Genomic DNA, 26,264 nt, shown 5'->3' on the forward strand with positions numbered 1-26,264 from the left:
ATTTAAATGATTAAGAATAAAACATTATTAATATAATATTAATTTTATTAGCCTGATGTTTCGTAGATATATATATCTAGAATTCAATAATACTCGGTTTTTATTTAAAACTTTAATTTTAATGTTATCGTCCAACAATATTATGATTACAGATATCAAAAAGTAATATCCTCGAGTTTTTCAAGATAGTCATAAAGCTTGCATAATACATTACTCATGTCAAAATCCAATGTTTTAGATGGAGAATAATAATCGATAAGACTTGATTGAACCATGCAATTTTTGAACTTTTTAGAAACGTTATTGCAAAAATATAGATAGGACGTTTTCATAGACATCAACCTATTTTGCTAGCTGAGTCATGTGTTTCAGCTGAGTCATATGTTTCGTTCAAAGATTCATTTGAGTGAATGTTGATGTCTTCTTGAGTCTGAAGTGTAGAATAAATATATCTTTTCGATGGCGCAAATATCACAGATATTTCTTTTTCTTGTAATCTTTTTTCCTTCGACCGCATCATCTGTCTCTTTTACGTTTGTTCCGCGATTTATATAGTCATCCAAAGTTGACGATTCATTTTGTTGGCAATTCAAGCACGAGCATTTGTCAATTTGGATTTGTATATTCGCTCTCATCCGTCTTGGAATTACTATTTTAGAGAAAGTATTACGTATCGCCTTGTCTGCTGTTCGATACGTTTGGACACCTCCTCGTTGAAAATTTGAAGTTGAAGTTTTTACGGATATTTTCCTATTAAATATTGTAGTTGTTAATGTGGGAATAACGCATTGAATTTGTTTATTATTGTTTTTTATTGGCCAGTGATTGATAAAGTCTCCTGTTTCAAATTTTTCATATCTTTGATTATTTTCTTCAGAATATACATGTCTTAATTGTTGACAAAGTTTTACTTCCTGTAAAAAAAATTTACACAATTATACAATTATTCTGCGTTTCTACATTCTACTTAATTTTAATGAGATTCTCTCAAATAAAATTATAACTTACTTTTCCTATTTTATCAGTTTTTTCTTTTATTTTACTTATATCTTTCGAAGAAATTATGTTAAAAGATGGTTCATTCTCAGTTGCAAAATCTTTAACTAAATCATCTTTTTTTACGTTCATTTTGTTTAGAATATATGTTCTGGTTTTTTTTCGTTTAATAAATTTATTGACGTCTTCCAAGTCGTATGAATCGTTGCAGACATCAACTTCCAGATCCACCGAAAGCGAAGAAGTTGAAGATTCGTCCATTACAATTTCAACAGGCGAAGAATCCATGAAACATCTGTCATTTCGTACCGCATCGACATTTATTAACCTCAGAAAATCTTTCTTTTCCTCGAAACTTAAGCATTCGAGTGTCAATCCACTGATTTCATCGTTTACTTTCTTTTCCGGCGTGCTGCATCTGTATTTATTGCATGGTAATTTGTATAGTGCATAAGGACATTGCTCTTTGCATGGACATCTTCTGTATTTTTCTATTTTATTTTTTAACAACGTATGTTTCGCACGATTTTTCGATAATTCGTCTCCAAACTTATTTGAGTAAATCGCAAATCGATCATTATTTATCGTTGCTATTGGGCTATGTTGCTCATTATTCTCTGTCATGTTTCGACTTGCAAAATTACAATTGTGAGATTTTTTGTCATCTTTTTGTGATGAGCATACAGTATCTACTTGTGCAGAAGCGTCAAATATAAATAAGGTGTCTGCCGAATTATCCAGTTTTTCACTAATGTCAGAGTATTTAGTTATGTATTCGTTTCTTCTATTAGATTTTAAAAGTTTTCGTTTTTTTTTTCCTTGTGAAAGACACACTTTTTGCTGTTGTTGACTGATTGTTACACATTTATTCTTAGTACTATTTAAGGATTGTGCGGTTTTTCTAATACTTTGTATATTTTTGATAATCTTGTTTTTAAAGAATTTTAAACTACCGTATATCACTGAAAATCTAATTGGTTCTTGATCCGTTTCCTTTTTCAAGACCTTTTACAGAAATTTCTACTTTAAATATTTAAAAAATATTAAAATATTAAATTAAATTTGAAAGAAATACTATATAATAAAAAAAATGAAAGAAATATATATACGTATCATATATTATATAAAATTTTTGGATTAATTTTTACATAAAATCCTTCTTGTGATAAAAAATGTGTGTTAAAGCCACTATTAACAAAAATATTATCGTCTAATGTGTATTGTAAAAATACCTGGCTATTTTTTGTGGGCCTATATGTTTCGTCGGTCCTTGTAAAAATTCCAATAGTTTTAAAATATGATTTGACTTTTTCTAATACTCTCGAATCAGCATATTTAATTTTGTTATTTTCTTTTATAGACTCAAAACATATATTTTCTTGATTCACGTTGAAGGATATCTTCTTTAAATGATTCAGCTCCGTCCTAAGTTCGTCCACTACATCTATAAGAATTTCCACTTGTTCGAGTATTTGATTGAGTCTACACTGATTCCGATGGCAGATCTTTTTCGACATAACTCATATTATCAGAATTGTTCTAAAAAGAAAATACGCAAAATTTTATTGGCATTATGTAGCATGTTAAGTTCATATATATGCCAGAGATCTAGCATATGAAGTAAAATATTATTTTGATAACATGGTTAAGTTACGATAGACATCAATCTGTCATTTATATTTTAACTTGTTTTTCTTATATATTTTATTACATGAGAACAATCGAAAACTGTTAAGAGAAGCTAAGCTTTAAAATTGAAGTTAACAAGGTTTTATGAAATGTAAGTAAAGAAAAACTTACGTCAGTGAACAAAACCAAGTTCTGTATTATAGCTTTAATTTTTATATGCCAATTGTGTGTGTACAAGAAAAAAATCACATATTTATAAGTTATAAAACATAATACATTAACAATAACATATACTACAATATTATATAAATATATAATTATAAAATGTATGAGGTATACGAAATATACAAATAATATATTTTTATTATAATTTATGGCAGAAACAGAACATTTTTCATTGACACAGCAAACTGTTTCGTATTAAATATTTATTTATTTGATTCATGGTACACATTCATCATCAGTCGATATTCCGTAGACTGATTATTAATAACATTTGGTGATACAAAAATCTTTTTCTAAGACATTTATAATACTATATTTGTAAATTATATGTACAATTTCCGTTTACTTCACTTGCCGCCATTTTGATTTCATTTACAAAATAATTGTGTGATGCGTTCTCCAATACCGCTGTCGTCATCTCTTCGGGTGGCTATTAATTACATTAAGATGCAAAAATAATTATAAAAAATTACGCAAAATTAACTACGCATGCGTCGATAAAAAAACCAAATTCTACACAATTAAAATAAATATCAATATTTTCATTTTTTGTGTCTTTCACATACCACTCAGCAAGATGATCTTATCATTTTACGCTTCGATGTTCATCGTAGAATCCCTAGAGATCCTTAAAGATAGCGTTATTATACCTAACGAACGATCTTCTTGCACGAATTGACAAGCAGATGTTATATTACGATAATAATGCATTGATCACAATTTATATTTCCGTGTAATTTTATGTAGCTGTGAAATTTTTCTGGAATGCTGATAGCGTGTTCGATCGCAAATTCCCCGTTACCTCTTCGCGAAATGTGACTTAGTCTATCTGTTTTAATTAATTTTTCTACAATTCGAGGTAATTGAGTTGCCCATATTCGTCTCGAAATATCTCAAAAAATCGCTTCTATATTAAATATTTTTATGAAACTTACGATAAGAAGATTACAATATACTTCGGACATCGCAAATAGGCACGAGAAAGATATAAGAGAGTATTTGACATAACCGGAAGTTTTCAAATTATCCATTTGCAATTTCACGGTTACAAACTGTTAATTGATTGGCAATCCAACATTTGCGATTCCAACATTTCTCGAAAGACTGAACTCGCACTCTTGAGTACTTTGTAGCTCTAAATAACTTGTAATACTGATAATCACGATTTTAAATGGCTTTTGTAAATCGTTGAACAGAATCGAGAAACGCGTCTGGATCTCCTTATCGTAAGATCTCTATTGCCATTTCGAACGAAATTATTCCTTTAAAAATACATACCTAGCGCGTGTCGAGCGCGATGTTAATACTTAGAACTACATCGTAATCTAACACAAATCTAGCTGTACATAAATAAAAATAGAAGACGAAATATACACCAGAGAAAGAAGCGGTTGAACTGATGGAATTTTTCTGGCTGTCCTGACCATCGAGAAACGAGCAGGTTTTTTTTGTGCCTTTCGTTTCTTGGTCCCTCTTTTTCCTCTAGTATTTGCTTAACACAGCCTTGCTCCTCCATCTCTCTGTACAAAATTTTTTTCTGTAGTTCTAATTACTTCTTGTGACTCCTGTGTCTGCTAGCAAACGTCGACAATTCGATATCGAGGCCGTGAGATCAGAATAATACATAAGACACTTGCTTTGGGAGAACTTCTTGTACTCTCTATTGTGTAACTAAGGATTTCTTCCATCAGCCGTGTCCTGCGGCACATCCGGTTAACCATGATCCGTCATTTAGGACGGGACCTCTTCTGATGCTGTCTCGGACTATTACAGGTGCATCTTGTGTTACACAGGCTGCTGTCTCATATGCCGTTGCTGTATTGGACTAGCTCAGTTTAGTCGGCCGGAGTATGGTCTGTCGGGAATTCGGGGGGGAATATTGGGTACGGGACGCCTACAACATAGACAGATATTGATTGTTGAATGTGCGTTTACAAAATTCAAAACGGAAACACGTAAGGGAAACTAATTCATTCAATGAAAAAGATATGATGTTGATACACAAACAGGCAAGCTTGAGAAATTTAATATTCAAGTAAAATTTTCTTTTCTCTTCAATTCTAAATATATTAAAACTTCAATTTCAATTGCCACAGAATAAAGAAAAAAGGAAAAAGATAGATAGGTAAAAAGATACAAGAGAGGAAAAAAAAAGAAGACATACGCATTTGGAGACGTATAAATGCTAGCACAGATTTCGTACAGCAATACATCCTTATTTTCTCAAAAAATTAAACATTGCACTGCATTAATAGTGACAAAAACATGATCTACTTCGATAATTAAAGAATTAAAAATTTATAGTTCATATATTTAAAGCTTTTTTCTATGTAAAATTTACTATAAACTGCTATATTAGCTGACGAAAGATACTTTCTAGTTTACATTTATGTATTCAAAATGTATTTTATTTTTAGCTTTTGTTTAAAAAATATTATTCAAAAACAAAGTAGTATGCCAATATTGATGACATTTTCCAATAATAAATTATAAAATGTAGAAAAAATTATAATATAGAGAGCGTTCAGTAATTAAATTATTAAAATAAAAAATATCATCTAAATATTATTCTTCTTGATCTTAGGCAAATATAAAAGATTTATTCAAATAGCATCAACCTGAGATCATATAAAATCACATTTAATTAAAAAATATATTAACTATTATATATTGCAAAATATAGCAGAATAAGATAGATAAATAGAATAGAACATAAATAGCGTGAAACAATTTGGATTAAACAGAAAGATGAGATATTCACACAGCATGCTCAAGCTTCAGCGAACACACACATGCAGAAATAAATATAGTGAGAAGACATTTAATCGCATTACTGTTATTTTATATAACAAATAACGAATATCTTATATAATAATATAACGAATTAAAATAAACAATACGTTTCGAATTTTTCCAATAGCAGCGCTAAATTTGAAAGAAGTAATAACATTACAATTTTATTCACTTTATAGAATCAGTTGTAACTGATTAATCAATTGTAACCTATCTTTATTTTCAAAAATAATTTTAATACTAGATAATGCTCTCTTAAATTTTTTAGTACGTATAATTATGTTATATATATATATAATATTTAATGTATATAAAAGATTCATTTATAATAATAATTAACATACATATAAATATATTAATTCTCGAAAGAATTATGCCAATAACATTAATAAAAATTTTTAGAAATAAACGATATATAATTTATCGTATCTTAATTTCAAAAAATATTATCTATAAAAAAGAAATATATAACCTTTGTTGCAAATAAAAAATTCAAGATCTATTTAAAAAAATACACAGAACACGAATACGCATCCCCGTACATGGGGAGAACACATTCACAAGTTCTGGTTTCTTTAAAAATTTCTTTGGGATTTTTTTTCAGTATCATTACTCGTGCAAATTATTAAATGTATGTATCCAAAGAGAGAAGATAAATCCTTTACTTTAAAGTTCGTCGATAAATCCGACGGAAATGCGTTTTCGACTGTTCGTAAGAGCAATATCGTTTTTATGTAATCTTATTTTTCACGTACATACGCATGTATATATACATATTTATGTATGTATACGCATATGTATACATATATACGTATAGATATATTCTATAACATGTTAATCCCTATATACACATTTATATTGCAGTAAACCAGTGTATGTGTGTTCCTTTCGTGCGCGCATGGCGCGATATTACAAATTATAATGCATCTTTCGGGATATAGCGCAGAAGAACTTAAGCGGCTCTTACACGCAATCAATATTATTGTAGAATATATTGTGCGCAATAATATCGTTTATATGTCTATATTGATCAATATTATTGGTACATATACACACAACATACGCGCATGCGTGTTATTAGTGCATTGAAAAAAAAGTAATATATCCAATAAGATATGTAGTTGCGGGCTGCCAATTATAGATATACTCAATACAATAATATATGCTATTGCAGTATCAATATTGTACTTGCATTAATAGTAAATATTATTGTATTGAGTATTTTATATAGTTGGCAGCCCGTAATTATATATGTTATTGGCTATATTACTTTTTTTCTGTGTGCAATTTCAGCGAGAAATGATAATGAATTCGACATCGATTCGCTGTACCATTTCTCACTGGGATATATTGCATTAATAATACTGATAGTGCAAGAGCCGCTTTAGCCAAGTAACCCTCCAATATTATTTTGTAATAATTTTAACGATATATCAAGGAGAATTTTATCTCAGAATACAATTACGATTTTTTAATCGGATTTAGCAGTTCAGAATAAAAATTGCTATAAAAATCAATATACGATATAAAAATTAACAAGGGCAATATATAATGGTTTATGTTGATCGACAAGAATTATATCTGCCGTACAATATCTGGAGTTAGAAGTACATAGTGATTTTGCTGTATGGGTTTCCATCGCTCATTATCGCGGCTGCAAAGTTTTGTTTATCAAAAACTCTCTATTTTATAATTGGGGGTTACTTTGCCCGCGTACAATCAAAGGGTTTGGCACAATAGGAAGTAATAGAAGGAAGATATGCGTGTCTCTGGCGTGTAATTTTGAATTACTGCCTTTATTATGTATACCAATAAAAACATTTAAAATATTTCCATTTGTAGCACATGGATTTGTTTAATTGCCTTATTGTCTCTCTCTCTCTCTCTCTCTCTCTCTCTGTTTCTCAACAGATTTCAGAATTTCCATCATTCTCTCTTGTGTGCCAAACCCTTCAAAATATCAAAACTACAGCAAACCCACGATTCGCTTTTCGATTGAAATAGTACTCTCTGCTTTTTTCAATTTTTTATAATGTTATATAAGTGCGACAATCCGAAGATTTTCAGCCCGCAGTACAATAGAATTACATACTTAATCGATGTTAGCTTTACATGAGATAAGCATAGCAACTAGAATGACATATAAGGCTTTAGATGGAAGCATATATATAACGCATCGAATAAAGTGCATATTCACGATCCCTATGTGTACAATATGGACAATATAGAAGTTGATACTTATTAGCTCGGCGCAATTTATCTACAATTAACATCGGGCCTTATTATACCTCCATAATTAAATCATTGTAATGTAAAGCAGAGAGTAAACGAATGCCTTTAAAGACAAAATATGCTATTTAATTAAACAAATATTAAAGTCATTATTATATAATTATAATAATTAAAATAATTATTATATAATTATAAATTTGCTAAACAAAACTGTAGTATCATCATTCGTTGTAAAACTTGAGGTTGATATTCCACCAAATCATCACCAAATGCACTTGAGTATTTAATTTTTTATATTACGAGAATTATACTACAAGTGCAATTGCAGAACAAGCGATGATTTTTTTATCGCTTTGATCATCTATTTCACAAAATATAGAATGCTTACACATACTTATTCTACACTAATACATCACATAGATTTTATTAATTCCAATGATTTGATCTAATTTTTCTGCATTTTTTTTCTTTTAAAAATAAATATAAATAGTGCACTATCAGAAGAGGTGGAATATTCATACGAACTGAATCGAGAGAGCTCTAAATATTTCATTTAACTCTTCATTTAAACGTTGAATTAATAATATTTAGTGCAGTGTGTGCACACAGCATATGATATGCCCAATCGAAAATTTGCACCTTGTAAAAAGGCTTTTATTTAATCTTATCTCATTGTTATGTCTTAATAACTCGCTAGTGCAAAGATGATCATTTATAAGAACGGAAAAACTCTCACGAGTCTATTTCACGAGTGTGAAATACGTATATATGTGTATGTATGTATGTATGTATGTGTGTATGTGTGTCGCGCGCGCGCTAAACAAATCTACGGATATATTTCTTACAATATAATATAGCGCGATAATTTTAATAATTAATTAAACCGCATGTTACGGTTACTCTTGTTATATCGACGCATTTAATTCTGACATTGCTTCGAAGGATCAATGTATGTATATATACGCACATCTCTGTACACAAATTATACTGTACAATAACATTACAATAGTGTACTTTGTGGCTGCATGCGGAATCTCTTTCGTATCGATGTTTCTAATGCACTCCTGCGCTAAAATGCGACATCGATTAATGCTCTGAAACTTGACTTTTATATTTAAACCATGAGTATCCTTGTTTCAGTAATGATACGCAAAGTTAAAGGCCGACGTGCTTCAAAAAAAGAGCGACGAATTTTAATAAACTTGAGAATAAAGTGAAAGCAAGCTTACGTAATAAAATTAAACACCAAGTAAACTAGTGCGGTTAGTTACAGAGATATAAGATAAAATAAATTAGAAATAGCTGGGTATATTTGTACCAAAAAATATTATTAGGCCTTCTTGATAGTAGCAATTTCAATGGAAGCCTACAAATCAGGTATGTATAATATGTTAATCTACAACTGTACGCGGAGTTTTTTTCTTGTTCATTATTAAATTCATAATGCTACAATGACAATCGGTTAGAATACGAATAACGCAATGACACGGAAAATACAAGTCTTCCGCCGCCGGTGTTTTTCTAAATTTATTATTTATTCAAGAAGACATTCAACGTTCTACTGTAACGAAAAATATTTTCTTTTTTTTAATTGCACTTCGATTATCGCCGTTTCTCCCGAGTCACTGCGTGAAAGTATTCAAAATGAGTGCGGAAATCGCGCCATGTATAGTACAATTCAGCATGACAAACTTTACAAGTATTACAAATTTTATATAATAAATTTATAAACTTGTGCCACACACACACACACACACACACACACACACACACACACACACACACACACACACACACACACACACACACACGCACGCACGCACGCACGCACACGCACGCACGCACGCACGCACACACACGCGCGCGCGCGGATTCAATACAATCCTTCTTCCAAATGTCACAAATATTTTATGCAAGAATGTGTACTATACAAATCTTGAAGCACGTCGTCGCTTTGCAAATAGTTTCGAATATCTAATTACAAAAAAGTTATCTTATATACATATACAGTTAAATCGCAAGCATGATCAGGGAGCTCTCTTTCGAAAAAATAACTGTAAATAATACAAAATACAACGTTGCTCCTGGATGCGCTTGCCAAATGTGATGTACATTCATTATACATTTTATGTAATATCATTTTATCATTATTCTCAATATAGGTGCAATTATATCGTTAATTTAGACTATTCAGAGAGAGAAAAGGAGGGGAAAGGAGGGAAGAGAATAGATAGAAGAAAAGGGTAGGTATAGGAAAAGAGGGACGGGGTAGAAAGAGAAAGAAGAGGAAAAGATATTTCGTGACTCCGGATTTTCATGCAAAATCCTTGAAGCATTCTACGCTATATCACATCCTATGTCTGAGCACATTTTTTTCTTGTTTATCTCGTAAATATAATAAAGTATCTTTCATTTTCTTATATAGTATATCTATATATTGTATATATTTATTTTTGTAATGGCTATAAGAAAAAAAGTAAAAAAACGTTATAGAAGGTAGAGAGAAATAGAGAAAAATTTTATGATAGTATAATGCTTTTGTCATTAAAGAATCTTGTTTAAAACAAGCTGGATATACTTCATAAGTAGTTTTAGCTACTTTCCCAACAGCATGACATTTTCTCATCTATCTTATTACTGCGTTACTGTCGACGACGTGTTCGACATTTTATTCAATACTGCAATTCGAGTACATGTCGGATGCAGTTGACACGACAATACACACAATATTTATATCGAACTCGTTCCTCAACGATGGAATGTTCTTTACAATCAATACAAAGCTACTGTAGCGATCACATTATCAGGTTCTGGTAGACTTTCCAGGATAGATTCACTGGATATTGCAAATACATCACTTTAAAAGGAAATTTATAATATTTTAGATTCATTAACAAGTTTACATATAAATTTTCACACGGTGTGAAAATAACTATAAAATCGGATTAACTGCACTAATATCTATGTTAAACTCTACCTTATTTTTTTACACACACATATATATATATATTTTTTTTTAAATTCATAACATTTTTCCTGACTGTCATACTTTGATTCCAGTTCTCAAGTTTAAAATGTTAAAGTTTTTAAAATTTTATTGCTCGACTTTGAACCAATGTGATTTTAAAAAATATCATAATCAAATCCTTTAAGACATTGAAAGTAATATGGAATATTGCACAAAATGTAATATATATATATATATATATATATGCAATTATATAGGTGTAATATATATATATATATGATACAGATATATACTTTTATGGAACATATCGTTATATCCTACACAAAAGTATGCATACAAATATATTACATACACACATACTTGTGTGTACAGATTTAATTGCAAAAGCATAATAAAATTAATTAAATTTATGGAAAACCATGCAAAGAGAAAGAAAGATACAAAAAAGATAAGACAGAATCAAATTAGCAATTATGTTCTGTAGAATTTTGTTATAAAATTTATTCAAAAGAAAACATGAAATAGTTCACTCTCAACCCTGAACAGTCTACCATCTACTTTTTGCGCAATTTAAACGGATAAACCCATATAATTATGTTATTAAACAACTCGAAAAATTGGGGATATCTATTTACTTGATCTTGAACGCATCCATCAGCTCATTCACGGCGGCTTGCGTCGCAGCCTGTGTCGCAGCTTGTGTTATCCTCTGCTGTAGACCACCCCCTCGACTAAACACACCACGGATACCCAACTTTGACTACTGATCTCTTTCTTGCAATTTTCAGTTTTAGGGACATACATCATACGTTTAACGTGGCTAAATGTTAACTTATGATGCGTGTCTTGTGTATGAAAGCGTGCACAATGCCTTTTAAAATGCGTATCCGAGATAAATTAACATTAACGGTATGTATAAGCTTTATAACAGTATTTATAAAAACGTTTTGTAATAACGATACGATATTTATTTAATATCCAAAGGCAGCTTTAAGTTGTTAGACTAAATTCATCTTAGTTTTCATTTATAAATACATTATACATAAATACAACAATTATATATGCTATTTTGTTGCTTTTGATAAATCGTAATGCAGGCACCGACATATTTGTCCACAATTAGTAATTGACAAGAGTTTCGGATTGTTAGACTTCATATAAAATATTTTTGAACAATAAGAGACGTATAAAGTAGAAGTGCTGTTATGCATTTGAGAAGCATCGAAATTACATTTAAAGGGTATATTATTACACACAATTTTACACAAAATATGTATCAATGATAAATATATGTGTACGATTGGTAGACAACTAATAAAATGACTGGCATTTTTCATATTTAATCGCACTTTGCCGAAATGTCATGCTGTTAGTAAGTAAATAAATAATTATCTGCCATAAGAACGTAAAGTCTTTTATTTGACAATATTTTCAACGGTATATACATATATGATATACAGTTTTGTCAAGGTAATTTACAATCAAACATGTGTGACTCGATTATGCATATTATATATATATCTCCATTTTCTAAGAACAAGAAGATATTATTTTTGGAAATATTTAAATAGTATTGCAGATTTCATTTCTAGTGGCATTAAAGTACAACTACAATTAGAGCTGTGTTAATTCTCATGTCAGAAATAATATATTATACATAGAATATATTCATATATATATATATATATATATATATATATATATATATAAAGTAGGCTAAAGAATTATTACACTGTGCACGCGCAATATAAATATTAAATAATAGAAATAATATCATAGAAGGGAACAATACAATTACTCTTATCCTTCTTCAAATCTTAATCACTTAAAAGATACATCGTTGTCGTGTTACACAGATGAAATGCACTAGAATTGCTTAACTTTGGAAGCTCAATTAGATTCAAAAAACACAAAAGGATGCAGGACTTATACAGTAAGAATTCTCGTGTTATTTTCACACTCCTACTTAGTTAACACGTAATCTCTTAGTGTATACAGACAGTAACGGTAACAATTAGAGAGAAATTGTGTTTTGTGTAAAATATATACTGTCTATAATGCAACGGATACGGTATCGATTAGTAGCGAATAGGCGAGTTAGTGCGAAGACTTATTGTCGGCGCCTGCAATAGAAACTGAAGTTAGCACCCAAAAGCCCCAATTACAATAGCTACTGTTTAATATAGTCGGGCAAGATTATTAGGGAAAGCTGCGAACTTTACGTTCACGACTTTATGTTCACTCAGTATCACTTTAACCACTTTGACGTCGTTATTGCATTAATATATTTCGAACACACAATCAGCAAGGAACGTTATTTTGCGACTTAAAATTCAATGTGCACAGGATTAGCTTAGCGTAAGAATTGTGATCGACAGCACGATAAAATCGCGATATGATTTGACATTTTCTCTGCGACATATTTATTAATAAATTAAATTTTTCGTAAAGTTTTAAATTCTATATAAATTATATTGTACTCACGTTGGTATCATAGGTGGAGGTAGGCCAGGATTAGCTCGCGGTGGTGGTCCACCTGGACCAGGTCTATTAGGAACGGCTGGTGCTGGCCGGCCAGTTGCAGGTACTGGTGGTGGTGCTCGTGAGCTAGAAATAGGTGGTGGCTGTGTCACTCCACGTCTTGGACCACCAGGAGATGGTGGCGATAACCTACAATGTATAATATTATATTATACATTTATAATCGGTTTCTGTATTATTTAAGCGCATCAACACGTTTTTTCAGACATTGAAAAAAAAATTACAAGCAATATATGTTAAAGAAGATTATTGCACAGAATCTTTGAATATATAACAATTTATATAATTCTTTAATATTATTTTTTAAATAAATAAATAATAAAATAGTTAAGATCAAATATTGTCAAATATAAAATATTAATTTATCTATATTAAAATATTAATAACATTTTTTATTAAATTTTAACAATATTCTAATCTAGTTTTGTACAGAAAATATTGTCACTCAAAGGAAATCTACTAATTGGAAAATGCATAATATGAACATAATGTTCTGTAAAATAAAATAATGTTATTTTTTCTAATACAGTGTGTTAAGAAAAAATAAAGATAAATACATTATATGTAAAAAAGCTTACCCAAGACTGTTTCAACGATGTTCAAATATATGGCAAAGCAGACGGTACAAAATATAAGGATGATAAATTAGTAAAATGCGCGATAGATTATTTTAGGAATAACATAAGGGTTACCTTGGATTGTCGCCGGTCGCCAACCAATCATTTTTCACAGGCGGTGGTACTGGAGTTGAGACTGTGGCCATTGAGACATCTCCAATTATACGAAGAGCCTCTTTGCACGCGTGATACATGCGTAACATCTCTTCCCGTTTTTGCGCCTCTTCGGGAGATTCTTCCATCATTGAAGCCTATAAATGCATATATGCGTCGTAAATTTTTTTCAAATAAAAATATATAAAGATATAGAAAAGATCAGTATGTGCGTAATGTAAAAATGTGCTATATTCAAAATTTTAATATATTAAAAATTTGAATTAAATTTTTTGTAAAATGTATTAAAAAATAATGTTTCATTTGAACCAAGTACCCCCCAAAAAGGAGAAGGATGGAAGGAAAGGAATGGTAAGGTACACTTACAATTACATTGAATATCGTCGAAGTATTTACTTCATTGGTTGACTAGGAAACAGTGGAAAGGATTAATCTATAAAATCTATATGAAAGAATTGGTTTTGCAACATTATCGTATAAATACGTATTCTATTAACGTAATGTTTTACCTGATCGCCGCTTGCATAAAGATGTGCCAACAGTTCTCCATTAATGAAGTCCTTAGCGTTGTTAATAATAAGAAGCATAATTGTCTTTGGAACCAGATCGCGGGTAGTTTTTGTAACAATCTTCATATAAGAATCTACTAAGTTTCTGATAGTTTCCACTTGACGCTCCAATTGAGGATCCATCGATGACTGACCCTCTGTTCCACCCTGACGGAAAATAAACAATATTGTTAAAATTCTATATGCCATTTTCTATATTTGCAACCAAAACCTTTTCAAACAATCCAATGACTAAGAAGGTATTATTAGAGGATATTTGCAATATTACAAGACATTAAATTAATGTTACGTGTATTGAGCAAATCTAGGAATATAATCAAAATGTAGAAAACATATTCCATAAATGTTGATATTTTCTGTAGCATTTGGGTAGTGTATTTGAATCAAAGAGGTGTCCGGTGCTTATGTAAGTGTTGTGCGCTTTGTAATTGAAAACACGATTGTACCAACCTCATATCCTTCCTTTTTAGTTGATTCAAATATGAGACAAAAAAGAAAATCGTTCTGTTATGCTCAATACAAAAGATTATATACTGTTAGTTTTATTTTAGAAATTGTTTTATATATATATATATATATATATATATATATATATATATACATATATATAAACTCACGCACTCGGTATAGATGTTTCATATAATTAATCAATATTAAAAGGCAATGAAAATTGTATTCATAAAATTTCGCATAAAATAATATCATAAATAATCTTTGCTTATATAATTGCACATAAAATTTTGCAAAATTTATTACTAATTCTGCATGTATATTCTAATTCTAATCCTATCAGAATTTAAAAAAATAAAACCAAACCTATTTTTCTAAAATAATTCCTTTTGTTAGTTACTCTTAACAATGTAATTCAGATCATCACACAGTTAAAAAATCAAAAACAAAATCTCTTAATTTTTTATTAACTCACCTTCTGCTTATCCTAAAATAAATTAAAATAAATTTAAATAAATAAATTAACGTAAAAGACAAATTAAAGAGATCTTTTTTTCATATTAAAAATGTGTAAAAGCTGTAAAACTTAAATATAAAACTAATTAAAATTTGTAGATAAATTGATATAAATTTATTAATTATGTCAACAGAAAAATCAGCTTTGCAGCTGTAACAAAATTCTTTAATATGAATGGTTTATATATTTAGATTAAGTACAAGAATCAATTAAATTAAAAAATTACAATAGTTACAAAATTATTTTTTTCTATTAAACATAGTAAATCTTTTTGTTTTATAAAGGCATATATATAATTATGTAGTTGTTTTAATCAGCAATAAATTTACCTCTTCGCCATTTGCTTGTTCTGTTGATTTTTCGGGATATACACCAGCCCTCAGGAATGACGCCTTCCAGGAGTCAACATCATCTTGTGTTTCACAACTCAACTCCAATTGTTTATAATCTTTATAAACATTTCTTCCTTCGGGATTAAATAACGCAAATAGATGACGACGCGACATAAAACCTTGCTCCAGATCACGCAATTTTAATCCATCCAATGGCAACATGTATTTCTTTTCACGTTCCTTCGTACATAATAATATAGCGGATTAGACATTGTACTTGTGTTAATAATTTTTTTCCAATATAAAATGTTACAATTTTTTATATAATTTAAAAGAATAGAATAATTATGAACAATATTTACTTCTTCGTCCTTGAACCAGGAGATACTCTCGGATGTTAAAACAAACCAGTAATCTCTCGAACCGCCCTTCATAATACCAAGATTATGTATACACATATAGCCTTTACGAATTACTTGATTGCCTAATGTATGCCGTCCAGATTTAACGGAATTCTCCGAAGATTGCTGTGCACTGTAACATAAACAATAGTGTATAATGAAAAATAAAAGATTACATATATTTGATTACAAGATTTGCTACCAAAGTTTACATTAGTCAGTTATAAACAAAAAAAAAAAAAAAACAAAAAAAACAAAAAAACAAGATCCTAACATCCACATTTTAAACCAATGTACTATATCGTAGAAAAAAAATTAAATTTACATTTGCTTATTACAAATTATTTTACATTACAAATTTTCAATTATACGTATATTATTATATAAATTTATTTTTGTTTTATACAAAAATATTACATATATGTAATAAATATAAACAATACTTTGTCATTACCTACAATATATATTTATACATCTATTTCAAAAAAGACCAGTAAAAAAAGATTTACCTTTTACCTTTAAGTTAATATAATATATATCAGAATTATTATGTATTGCCATATTACTTCATGCATTTTATGCTTCATATAACTTCAACATTGTCTAAGCGCATATTTGCTGCACAGCTACATAAATCACACTAGCGTATCACAAATATATGTACAGTATAGGTATCATTTAGACAATATTGCAACAACTTTCGATGTTATGGTGCAAAAGCAATTATGAAAAATTTATTGCATAAGCGCATATCACATCCAAAATATATTATACGTGTGATGTTGCTGTATTTATAATTAAAGTCTAAAAATTTCACGAATAATGTAGGTGGCTTTAATAAATATTTTCATTTACGAATTCTAATTTTCTGGCATAACTTAGAAACGAGAAGTTCTTAATTTAAAATAAAGCAAACTTATAATTTGCAAAGAAAAATAGAAATCGAAATAGTAGTAGACTATAAACAATTAAAAAATATGAAATAGAGGATAACGTGCTGTGTCCTATAATTTTAATATTATGTAAAATTTTCAGTCGTGTATTAAAATCAGTATCAAATTATACAAAGTTTAAATTTAAGCATATGTTTATTTGTTTCGATTAAAAAATGTGAATTTAAAGTTACAAAAACACAGGACCTAATTTTACATTATATTGTATATTATAAATTATGTAAGTTCTTTGTTTTAAATATTAATTAATTATAGCATTTAAAAATTAGATATTAAATTATTCTATCAATTTAAATTCTATATAAAAATAATGCATGTAAGTGTGTATATATATATATATATATATATATATATACACACACGCACACATACTTTGCTTGTTTTTAAGAATATTAATAAACAAAATATCAAGCTAAAAACTACTAAAGTTTAGCTCATAATACATTAGTGTTTCAACTTAAAATGGTAGCAATAAGATATCAAAAGAAAAATAAACATCAGAAAGAGCGTGAAAATGAAGAGGAATAAAAATGTAGTGTAAGTTTTTGTTTTGAAATGTACTTTAATATTCTTACCTTGCATTATGGCTACTGGCTGCAGCGCTGCCGATATAATTAAATCATTTCTTTAATTGTGAAGTTTGAAGAAATTGATAATGAGAAAGAAAAAATATATCTCAGGATAAGGCCATACTTTAATTAGGGTGAGGCATACATAATCTCATAGGTAAGTTTAATAAAAAATATTATTATAATTTTATCACATTCACACACAATTATACTTCTCATCATAAAAGCTATAAACTAAGATTATATATTCTAAAATATAAGAACTTTAAAAATACTTTTACATAAAATCTGTATGCCTTGTCCCCAACATCATGAATAAAATCAAAAAAATTTATAATACTTAATTTTCAGCAACATCATTATCAGTTTATACAAGCCTATTATTTTAATTAGTTATACGTTTATATTGAACTACCTAATATTAGCTGTATTGTAAGTACCTAATGCAACTTTCTATGACTATTTTTTATAATTAATTTTCACAAATGTAATAATTTATTTAAAGCTAAGATTAAAAATATAGAATAAATTATATATGGAAATACTACTATAACCATAAAAATTAATTTGAGTTATAAAGAATGTAATATGTGCAAATGCAATTCCTTAATATTTAAGAAGATATTTCTTTCATATAAATTATTGTTACATTCTGTAATTATATAATTAAATAATTTTATTTACATTTTATGTAAATTTAACTCTATTAGATATGTTTAAAGATACCTCTAAAAATTTTATAAATACACGATTGCATTAACTACATAAAAAAAAGATTATGTTAATAGTAGAAAATGAGAATTAAGCTAACAGAAATAAATTAAACGTATTATAAAAATAAGCATATAAAAAAAAGTTTAACATACTTATATATGATTTTTGGCATAATGTTATAAAAGTGTACATTGAGTAAAAATAATACTATGAAAATTATTGCTTGTTCAATTCTAGTGCGGCCTTTGACCTTGAAGGAAGGACGAGCTGAGAATGTAGCGTGATCGTAGATTGCTTTGTGAGCTGATTTTAGCAAGACATGCACTGACTGTGAAAGTATATGCGCTGATAATTTAAGTAAAAAAATAATGGCAAGCAAACAAATAATCAGACATATCAACCACGTGTACATGATTTTCTATTATATTTTCCAAAAATGTTTAAAATTTCACTTTTTTACCTAGATCTCTAAAAAGATTCTCTTGTTAATAAATTATTTTTATACTTATTTATTATTTATATTCTAATAAGCATTAAACAAGCTGTACGTGTAATTTATTTCAATCTAAAACTTAACATGTTTTAAGATTGTAAACAAATTTTTAGAGCATAATATTACTACAAATTACGACGAATTACGATTCCCTAAAACAATTTTTCTCCAAACTCAAGTGTAATTTATTTCAATCTAAAACTACTTAGCATGTTTTAAGATTGTAAACAAATTTTTAGAGCATAATATTACTACAAATTACGACGAATTACGATTCCCTCAAACAATTTTTCTCCAAACTTTATAGAAAAATTAATGTATATTCTAAAAAGTATTTTATTATATATTAAATAAAAAATATACCATAATAATATGTACAAAATATTAAAAAGTTTATAAAATTTTATGCAATACACGTGAATATGTTGCTAATATCTTTTTAACTAAAAAGCAGTCTTTTGAAACATACATTTTTATCTAAATACTATAGCAACATTATTTAAAATCTCTCTTGCTATTTAGAGGCTATATCAAATTTGACATAAAAAATAAGAAAATATAGCAGCAAGCATAAATGTAACGAAAACGACACGTAGAAACTAGATGTATCAACTTAAAAAAACTAAAAATTTCTGGCTACTGTATTCATCTTTGTAAATAATAATTAAATCTAACATATAACAAATAGTGTGAAATGTGTTTAGTCATTACTTACTTTGCAAAACCGATGAAATCTTCATGATTCGTATTCATGTATGCAAGTTCGCAGTCCACCAGTAAGATTAGCTGCTCTTTACACATTTGTTCGCGCTGCCTAATATGTGTTGTTATGATTCGTTCTGTCTCTTCTCTTAGTCTGGGATAACGCGACATCTGTAATTCATAAAAACCTCGACATAAGAACTGCATAATTGTCAACTCATATTTTAGTATCCAAATTTAATAACTTTTATTTCTTTTACTATTTTATAATTATCTTTGACTTACCCTATCTGTACAAATGCGTACAACATTACTAAGTTCTTGCACGACTAAATCTACACATTTAAGACTTGGTTCCTTAAGTCTGTTTATTTGTTTTTTGACTATTGCCTCAAAAGCCATATCCGGAGTAAATAACCCCACTCTAATACCTATCGTATTAAAATTTTGTTTAAATTAATTTCGTTTAATTTAATATAATAATTTGAAAATTTTTTAATTAAATTTATTAACTCAATAACTTAAAGAATTTCAGAATTTTATTCTTTAGAGTTTTATCAAGAGACACATCGTAGTGTTTCGCGCCCAGTAAACGCGTAACGCGAGATCGCTTGCATACGCAACTTGAGATTATTATAGAAGAAACTCACCATGTATATTTCTGATAGCGAAAGCAATTTCTTTCCTTAATTCTTTTTCATCAAATTCCATTTTAACAATTTCAAATGGGAAACGTTCGTGGAAAAGTCTGTTGATTTTTGCACCACCACTGAGTTCCATAGTATTAATTTGTGCTGAACCTGAGCCTTCTATAGTTCTCTCGAAATCTGACTGAAGCTGCTGTATCATTCTTAAAAACGTTTTTCTATTACTTTGTGTAATATAAACTGCCACAAAATAATATTAGTTATATGAATAGAGAGTCTCGATGTTATCTACCATTCACAAAACACATTTGAAATAATATCTGTTATTATATCTGCAAATCAAACTGCAAATTTATAATAGAAATACTTACATTTCTATAAAAATATAGTACTTCGTATAATACTCTCTCTTTATATATTAGAACTATTTTATTAACAATTTTATTTGTTAGTTTCTTGTAGCAGAATAGTTTTATGCCTCAGATTATTTTCCAATTCTTAAAAAAGCATTCACAAAAAATGCAAGTTTTGAATTAGTTAAAATTTCATGCAAATGGCACACTATTTCTAAATTAAATAAAACTAATAGAAGAAACAAAGATACCTACATATACATTTGAATTGATCTGAAAAACAAGAAGCAAATAATCTAAATTTCAAGACTCTCTACCCATAAACTAAAAAAATATCGGAAATGAAAAAGTAATAAAAACACTGAAATAAAAAGGACTATGTGGTTTCATTTGCATGATTATTGCTTATATAAAAATATAAAATACAGAATATAGTTATCAAAAGTATTTCGACATTACATATATGTGTATATACATGTATGTGATATATTCTGCTATAAGATAGATATGCATTTGTGATTTTTACAACACACATTTTATGAATGGAAGACAAACACTGGGATATTGTAAATTGGCACACTGTAAAATTCTGATTTCACTTACTGTAACATAGCCTTTGTTTTGATTGCAGGGTCATCAGGTCTGAAATGTTTGTACTGTTCGACATCCTTTTCTAAAGCTAATTGTTGCTTTTGTAATCTATCTCTTAGAGCTGGCAAGGTATCCCTGATATGGTTTGTTAATTGTTGATTGAGAACTCTCTGCAAATATGGTGTACCCAATCTGTCTGCTAGATGACGATAAGACGGATGGCTAACAAGGGAAAGAAAAGTTATGTACGGTCAAAAGAAAAGAAAAATTAATAATATTATTTTAATAAAATTTTCAGAGTTATTCGTATACCTGAGGAAGAACTTTCGCTCAGCAGCTAAAGCATTTTTGATATCCTTTCGTCCTTCTATGTCCTTTTGACTTCTATTAACAACACCAATGTAACCCCTTCTCAATGGCAATAATTTATTTTCCAAAATGTCTCTTGCATCAGTACCATCATCCATAAGATCCAGTTTGGTAATAACGCCAATTGTACGTACACCTTATAATACCATGCATTGAATTAATGTTAAGTTAAAAAAAAAATAATAGCATTGCATTTAATTAGATACCTTGTGGATCTACTTCTTTAGCAAGTTTAAGAGCATCGCTATTGGCTAAATCAGTATTGGCTGGTGTGACTGCCAATATAAGACAATTTTCACGTTTAATAAATTGAAAGATCATGGCTTTAATTTGGGCTTCTATATCTGCTGGCTGGTCTCCGATTGGTACTTTTGTAAGTCCAGGTAAATCAATTAATGTCAAATTTAGCACTGCACAGAAATAAATGTATGTTAGTAAATAATAATTGTCATTTTTTTTATAGCAACATCCTTGTCACACTTACCGTTGGGTGAATATACTCTGAGATTAATTGGTATATTAGAAATGCCCTTGTTACTTCCTGTCACTCTGTCTGTTTCTGCTTCAATTTCTTTCCGCACTTCATCAAAATCCACAAATTTCTTACCCTTACAATGTAAAAACTCTGCAAATTCTGTAATATAAGATAAAAAAATAATCTTAATTTGGAAATAATTCTTATTATTAAACAAGAAATCAAATAACAAAACTTTAAAATAAAATATTTTATATATTTTAATTCATCATATATTTACATTACGTCTATGAGATATATTCAATTTACATCTTATCATAATTTTAGGCTCAGGAAGTATAATACAGGAAACGTGATAACTTGTTGATAAAAGTTCAAGAGGCAAAATAATTTCATTAATCTTATCTTATTAATTTTTTAATACTAATTTATAACACAATAATAAAACATAAAATTTCAATAAATGCTTTTTATGAGTTTAATGATATAATAAAATATTATACATAGAATAAAAAAATTTTCAACAAGAATCAAGCAGAGAATGACATATAAATGGAGTAAATGCATTAGGCATTAATGCATTCCTTGCTTAAAAGGAAGATATTTGCCATAAGTACAGGTCAATAGGTTAACAAGATGATATTAGCAGTATATAAGAACTCTACTTCTCTCTTTAATTATTTGTTATATATGCTTTTAAGACTAAAAGAAATTTCAAAAATATTATCAGATATGTAACATAATTTAATATTGATTTTTACATATCAAGAGAAAAAAAATAATGTAATGCATTCTATGCATTATGACTCACCAGTTGTGCTGTTAATCAACTGTAAGATGAGAGGTCTCCTTGTCACAATACCTGAACCTCTTGGCAAGAAGTCTCTGGAAAAGAAGTGTTTGTTATAATTAACTTTAATTAACATCAACCTCATATATGTATAAGTTAATTTATTAAAACATTAATTCATATATATGCAATGTATTATTGGGAAATAATAAATTAATTCATTATTCAAAAAATAATTGCAATTTACATACATATGTCTAAATATGAACTATGATATATAATTTAACGTTGATAAGATTAATTTTTTATATTTATCTTGCTTTTGTCCAATAAAGATATGCATATTTGTGCTAGTCTTTTGTAATGTTCTTTGTGGTACATTCAATCTCTCAGAAACTTTTGTTTTAATATCTTTATTATAAAATTGATTTAATATAGGATTGTAGGATAGATCTCATGTAGGATTAGCCAAAAAGCTCAGTGAGTAAAAAATACTATGGTAAAGTTCTTTTTTATTATTCCAGATTTTATGTAATGAAATAAACTGGGAAAAAATTATAAAAAATATTATGTATGTTACATGTACTAAAATATATTTATATAACTTTATGTAAAATAATATTTTTATTTCAATTTGTAAATCACACTTATCATTATAATTTAAAGAAAAATAAAACTAACCAATAATAACAAACAATAGCAACAAAATTTTATAATAATAATCTTTTTAATTCAAATTAACATGCATAAAATACATTTATTTAACAAAAACCTTAGATCTATAAATATTACTAAAATTTACATTAATTTTTAATTTAATGAGAAAAAACAAATATTAACTGAATTTTTTATCAATATAGATGTGTTTGCATTTGCTAGTCAATGTTTTGTAACAAAAATCTAATTCATTTGTTTACGATTCTTAATCTGTTCCAAATTTTATTTGAAATAAAATTTAAATTTAAAAATACTCTCAATTGATTCATTTAATCGACATTCTTTGTTTCTCTATTTATCTTAACAGAAAGAAATTTTTTTCCAGAAAATAGCAATTTTTCAGGCCTTAATGGACTTTATCCAAAAGAATGTGGAATTTTGTCTCTGTTCATATCAGTTTCTTCCGGAGCTAATGCTAATGCACCTACAATGTAACGGGACAAACATATCTTGTGCAATATGATATGACAACTCAGTTGCGTATGTAGATTTCAAGAATTAAGAAGAGTAATCGATCTTTCTTTACGTACAGATGTTTTACTTGTCACAATATTTTATTTAAATATTAAACAGACGTTATAAGACGTCTGTTAAATTAAAAATCGAGTATAAAAATCACGGGAAAATTTTAAAACCAAATCGTTATTTTTCTCGCTATTTTTATCCCGATATATATTTTGCATAATCGCCAATGGTGCGTTTAATAGACGTCAGTCGAACGACGTGAATGACGGACGACGAGAGGCGTTCGGCCACGAGAGCGAGCGAGGACGTAGCGGATCCCGTCCCGCCGGTTTTGCGCATGAACGAGCGCTTCTAAGTACTCCCTCGACGATGTCACGGAGAAGACATTTGACAGGTCGCCCCCGTGGGCGGTCTGACGTCCGTCGTTCATGCGACCGCTCCGTTTTGCGCTACTCGCGTACTCGAGCGATCTCGTACGGCCGAACTGTCAAACACATATGGGGGGTCGTGAATAATAACTTTTTGTACGCGACGTGACGATCCTCCTCGTGAAATCGAAAAGCCGCTCCGCGTTTCTGCCACGCCTTCTAGGAATCGCGAATAGCGACGACGTCAATTTAGAAAGGTCCGTCTCGTAAATATAACTATGTCAGGCTTTCCGCGCCCGAAACGGAAAATGTGCAGCATGCATGCGCGAAATTCCGAGAGGAGGAAAAGGAGAAGGAAGAGTGCGAGGACGTGGAAAAGAGGGCAAGGTGGAGGAAAAAAAAAAGAAAACGTTAGCGTTAGAAGAAACAGACTCGAGGAGGAGATTGATAGCGCCGGCGACGTTTGTTCATCGATCGCGTTCGATCGAAAGCGCTTTCGAGTGCCATAAGCAGAGTAACGATCGCGGCAGGGCCTCTGTATGCTATATATCATTCGTGCGTGCGAAAGATTCCCTTTGTGGCCGCGATGGGTTCCTTCTCTCTTTCTCACTCTCTTTCTCGCCTTGTCTCTTTCTCCCCATCGAGACGATGCCATTTCTCTCTCGGTTAACTGAGACTGAGGCGAGAGGAGAAGCATGATAATTATGATATATATATATATATATATATATATATATAAAGAGAAAGAGAGAGAGAGAGAGAGAGAGAGAGAGAGAGAGAGAGAGAGAGAGAGAGAGAGAGAGAGAGAGAGAGAGAGAGAGAGAGAGAGAGGAGTCGGGCGCGCGATTATACAACGTATCAGCCGCGATACTCACTTGCCGACGAAGTTCTCGAGCACGGAGCTCTTGCCCGCGCTCTGACCGCCCACCACCGCGATCTGCGGCAGATCGAGCTGCATATGCACGCCGAGCTGCGTGAACGCATCCTGCAGCTTGTTCACGATCGGGATCAACTGTTCCATACCCGTGTTGCCCGCCATCCTGCCGCCGGAGTAATCCGCGCGCTAGACCGCTCGATTAACGCGCACGCACACACGCACGCACGCACGCACACCGCCTCTTTTTCCTTCTTTCCGCACAGCTGGTGATTCCGCGGTGCACCACTTCGAGAAACTCGAGGGGGGCCCGCTCTGACACCGCCCGCACACGCACGACCACCCGACAAGGGTGGTTCACGGAGGCGAGGGACGACTACTCGTCGCGAGATCCAAGCGTGCACTAAGCAAGATGGCCGATTTCCGCGAGGGATCCGCTCTATCCGCCCGCCCGTCTGGGCGCCTGCCTGCCTGCCTGCCTGCCTGCCTGGCTGACGGCTCTCGCGTCTCGCGCTCTTTCCGCGGCAAACTTCTCACCGCATCTTTCCCGTCGCAATGGCGGCGACGACGGCGGCGACACACGAGTCGCTCGCTCGCTCGCTCGCTCGTTCTCGTTGCGGGCGCGCGCGCACGCGCGCACGCGCGGTACGTTAACGGGAACGATTTGAAATTATGTTGGCCCGTGCCAGATAAACGTGCGGCACTGTACTACGTGCGGTACAGGTGCCGCGCGCATAAACGCGAGATCTCGGATACTACAACGGTTACGCGACGACGACGACAGATTCGCGGCGCCTGCC

At 30.4% G+C, this 26,264-nt stretch overlaps 2 protein-coding genes across 17 annotated transcripts; both read right to left on the reverse strand.

Annotated features, from left to right (window-relative positions):
- Positions 1-97: 97 nt before the first annotated feature.
- LOC105829606 lies at positions 98-2,513 on the reverse strand. The gene is made up of 3 exons (XM_036283054.1): positions 2,385-2,513; positions 1,009-2,004; positions 98-914 (listed from the first exon to the last, which is right to left on the reverse strand). Exons 1-3 carry the CDS (start codon positions 2,511-2,513, stop codon positions 399-401), a joined length of 1,641 nt encoding a protein of 546 aa, XP_036138947.1. The 3' UTR covers positions 98-398.
- LOC105835103 (dynamin) lies at positions 2,380-26,264 on the reverse strand. Of its 16 annotated transcripts, none has more exons than XM_036282595.1 (19): positions 25,466-26,264; positions 23,062-23,135; positions 22,260-22,409; positions 21,982-22,185; positions 21,719-21,911; positions 21,419-21,628; positions 20,466-20,665; positions 20,101-20,246; positions 19,829-19,986; positions 17,913-17,939; positions 16,346-16,517; positions 15,981-16,223; positions 15,135-15,146; positions 14,625-14,831; positions 14,077-14,252; positions 13,963-13,968; positions 13,328-13,513; positions 11,479-11,574; positions 3,036-4,744 (listed from the first exon to the last, which is right to left on the reverse strand). In XM_036282595.1, the coding sequence occupies exons 1-19, from the start codon at positions 25,627-25,629 to the stop codon at positions 4,681-4,683; spliced, it is 2,688 nt and encodes an 895-aa protein (XP_036138488.1). In that variant the 5' UTR covers positions 25,630-26,264; the 3' UTR covers positions 3,036-4,680. The 16 variants fall into 16 exon arrangements, with proteins under 16 accessions (XP_036138501.1, XP_036138488.1, XP_036138500.1 ...); XM_036282607.1 differs by lacking the exon at positions 11,479-11,574 and having other exon boundaries at positions 3,036-3,280; positions 3,417-3,469; positions 25,466-25,629; XM_036282605.1 differs by lacking the exon at positions 11,479-11,574 and having other exon boundaries at positions 3,036-3,280; positions 3,417-3,478; positions 25,466-25,629.

This window comes from Monomorium pharaonis, chromosome 2 (assembly GCF_013373865.1).
Source record: "Monomorium pharaonis isolate MP-MQ-018 chromosome 2, ASM1337386v2, whole genome shotgun sequence".
In the NCBI taxonomy this organism is placed as follows: domain Eukaryota; kingdom Metazoa; phylum Arthropoda; class Insecta; order Hymenoptera; family Formicidae; genus Monomorium; species Monomorium pharaonis.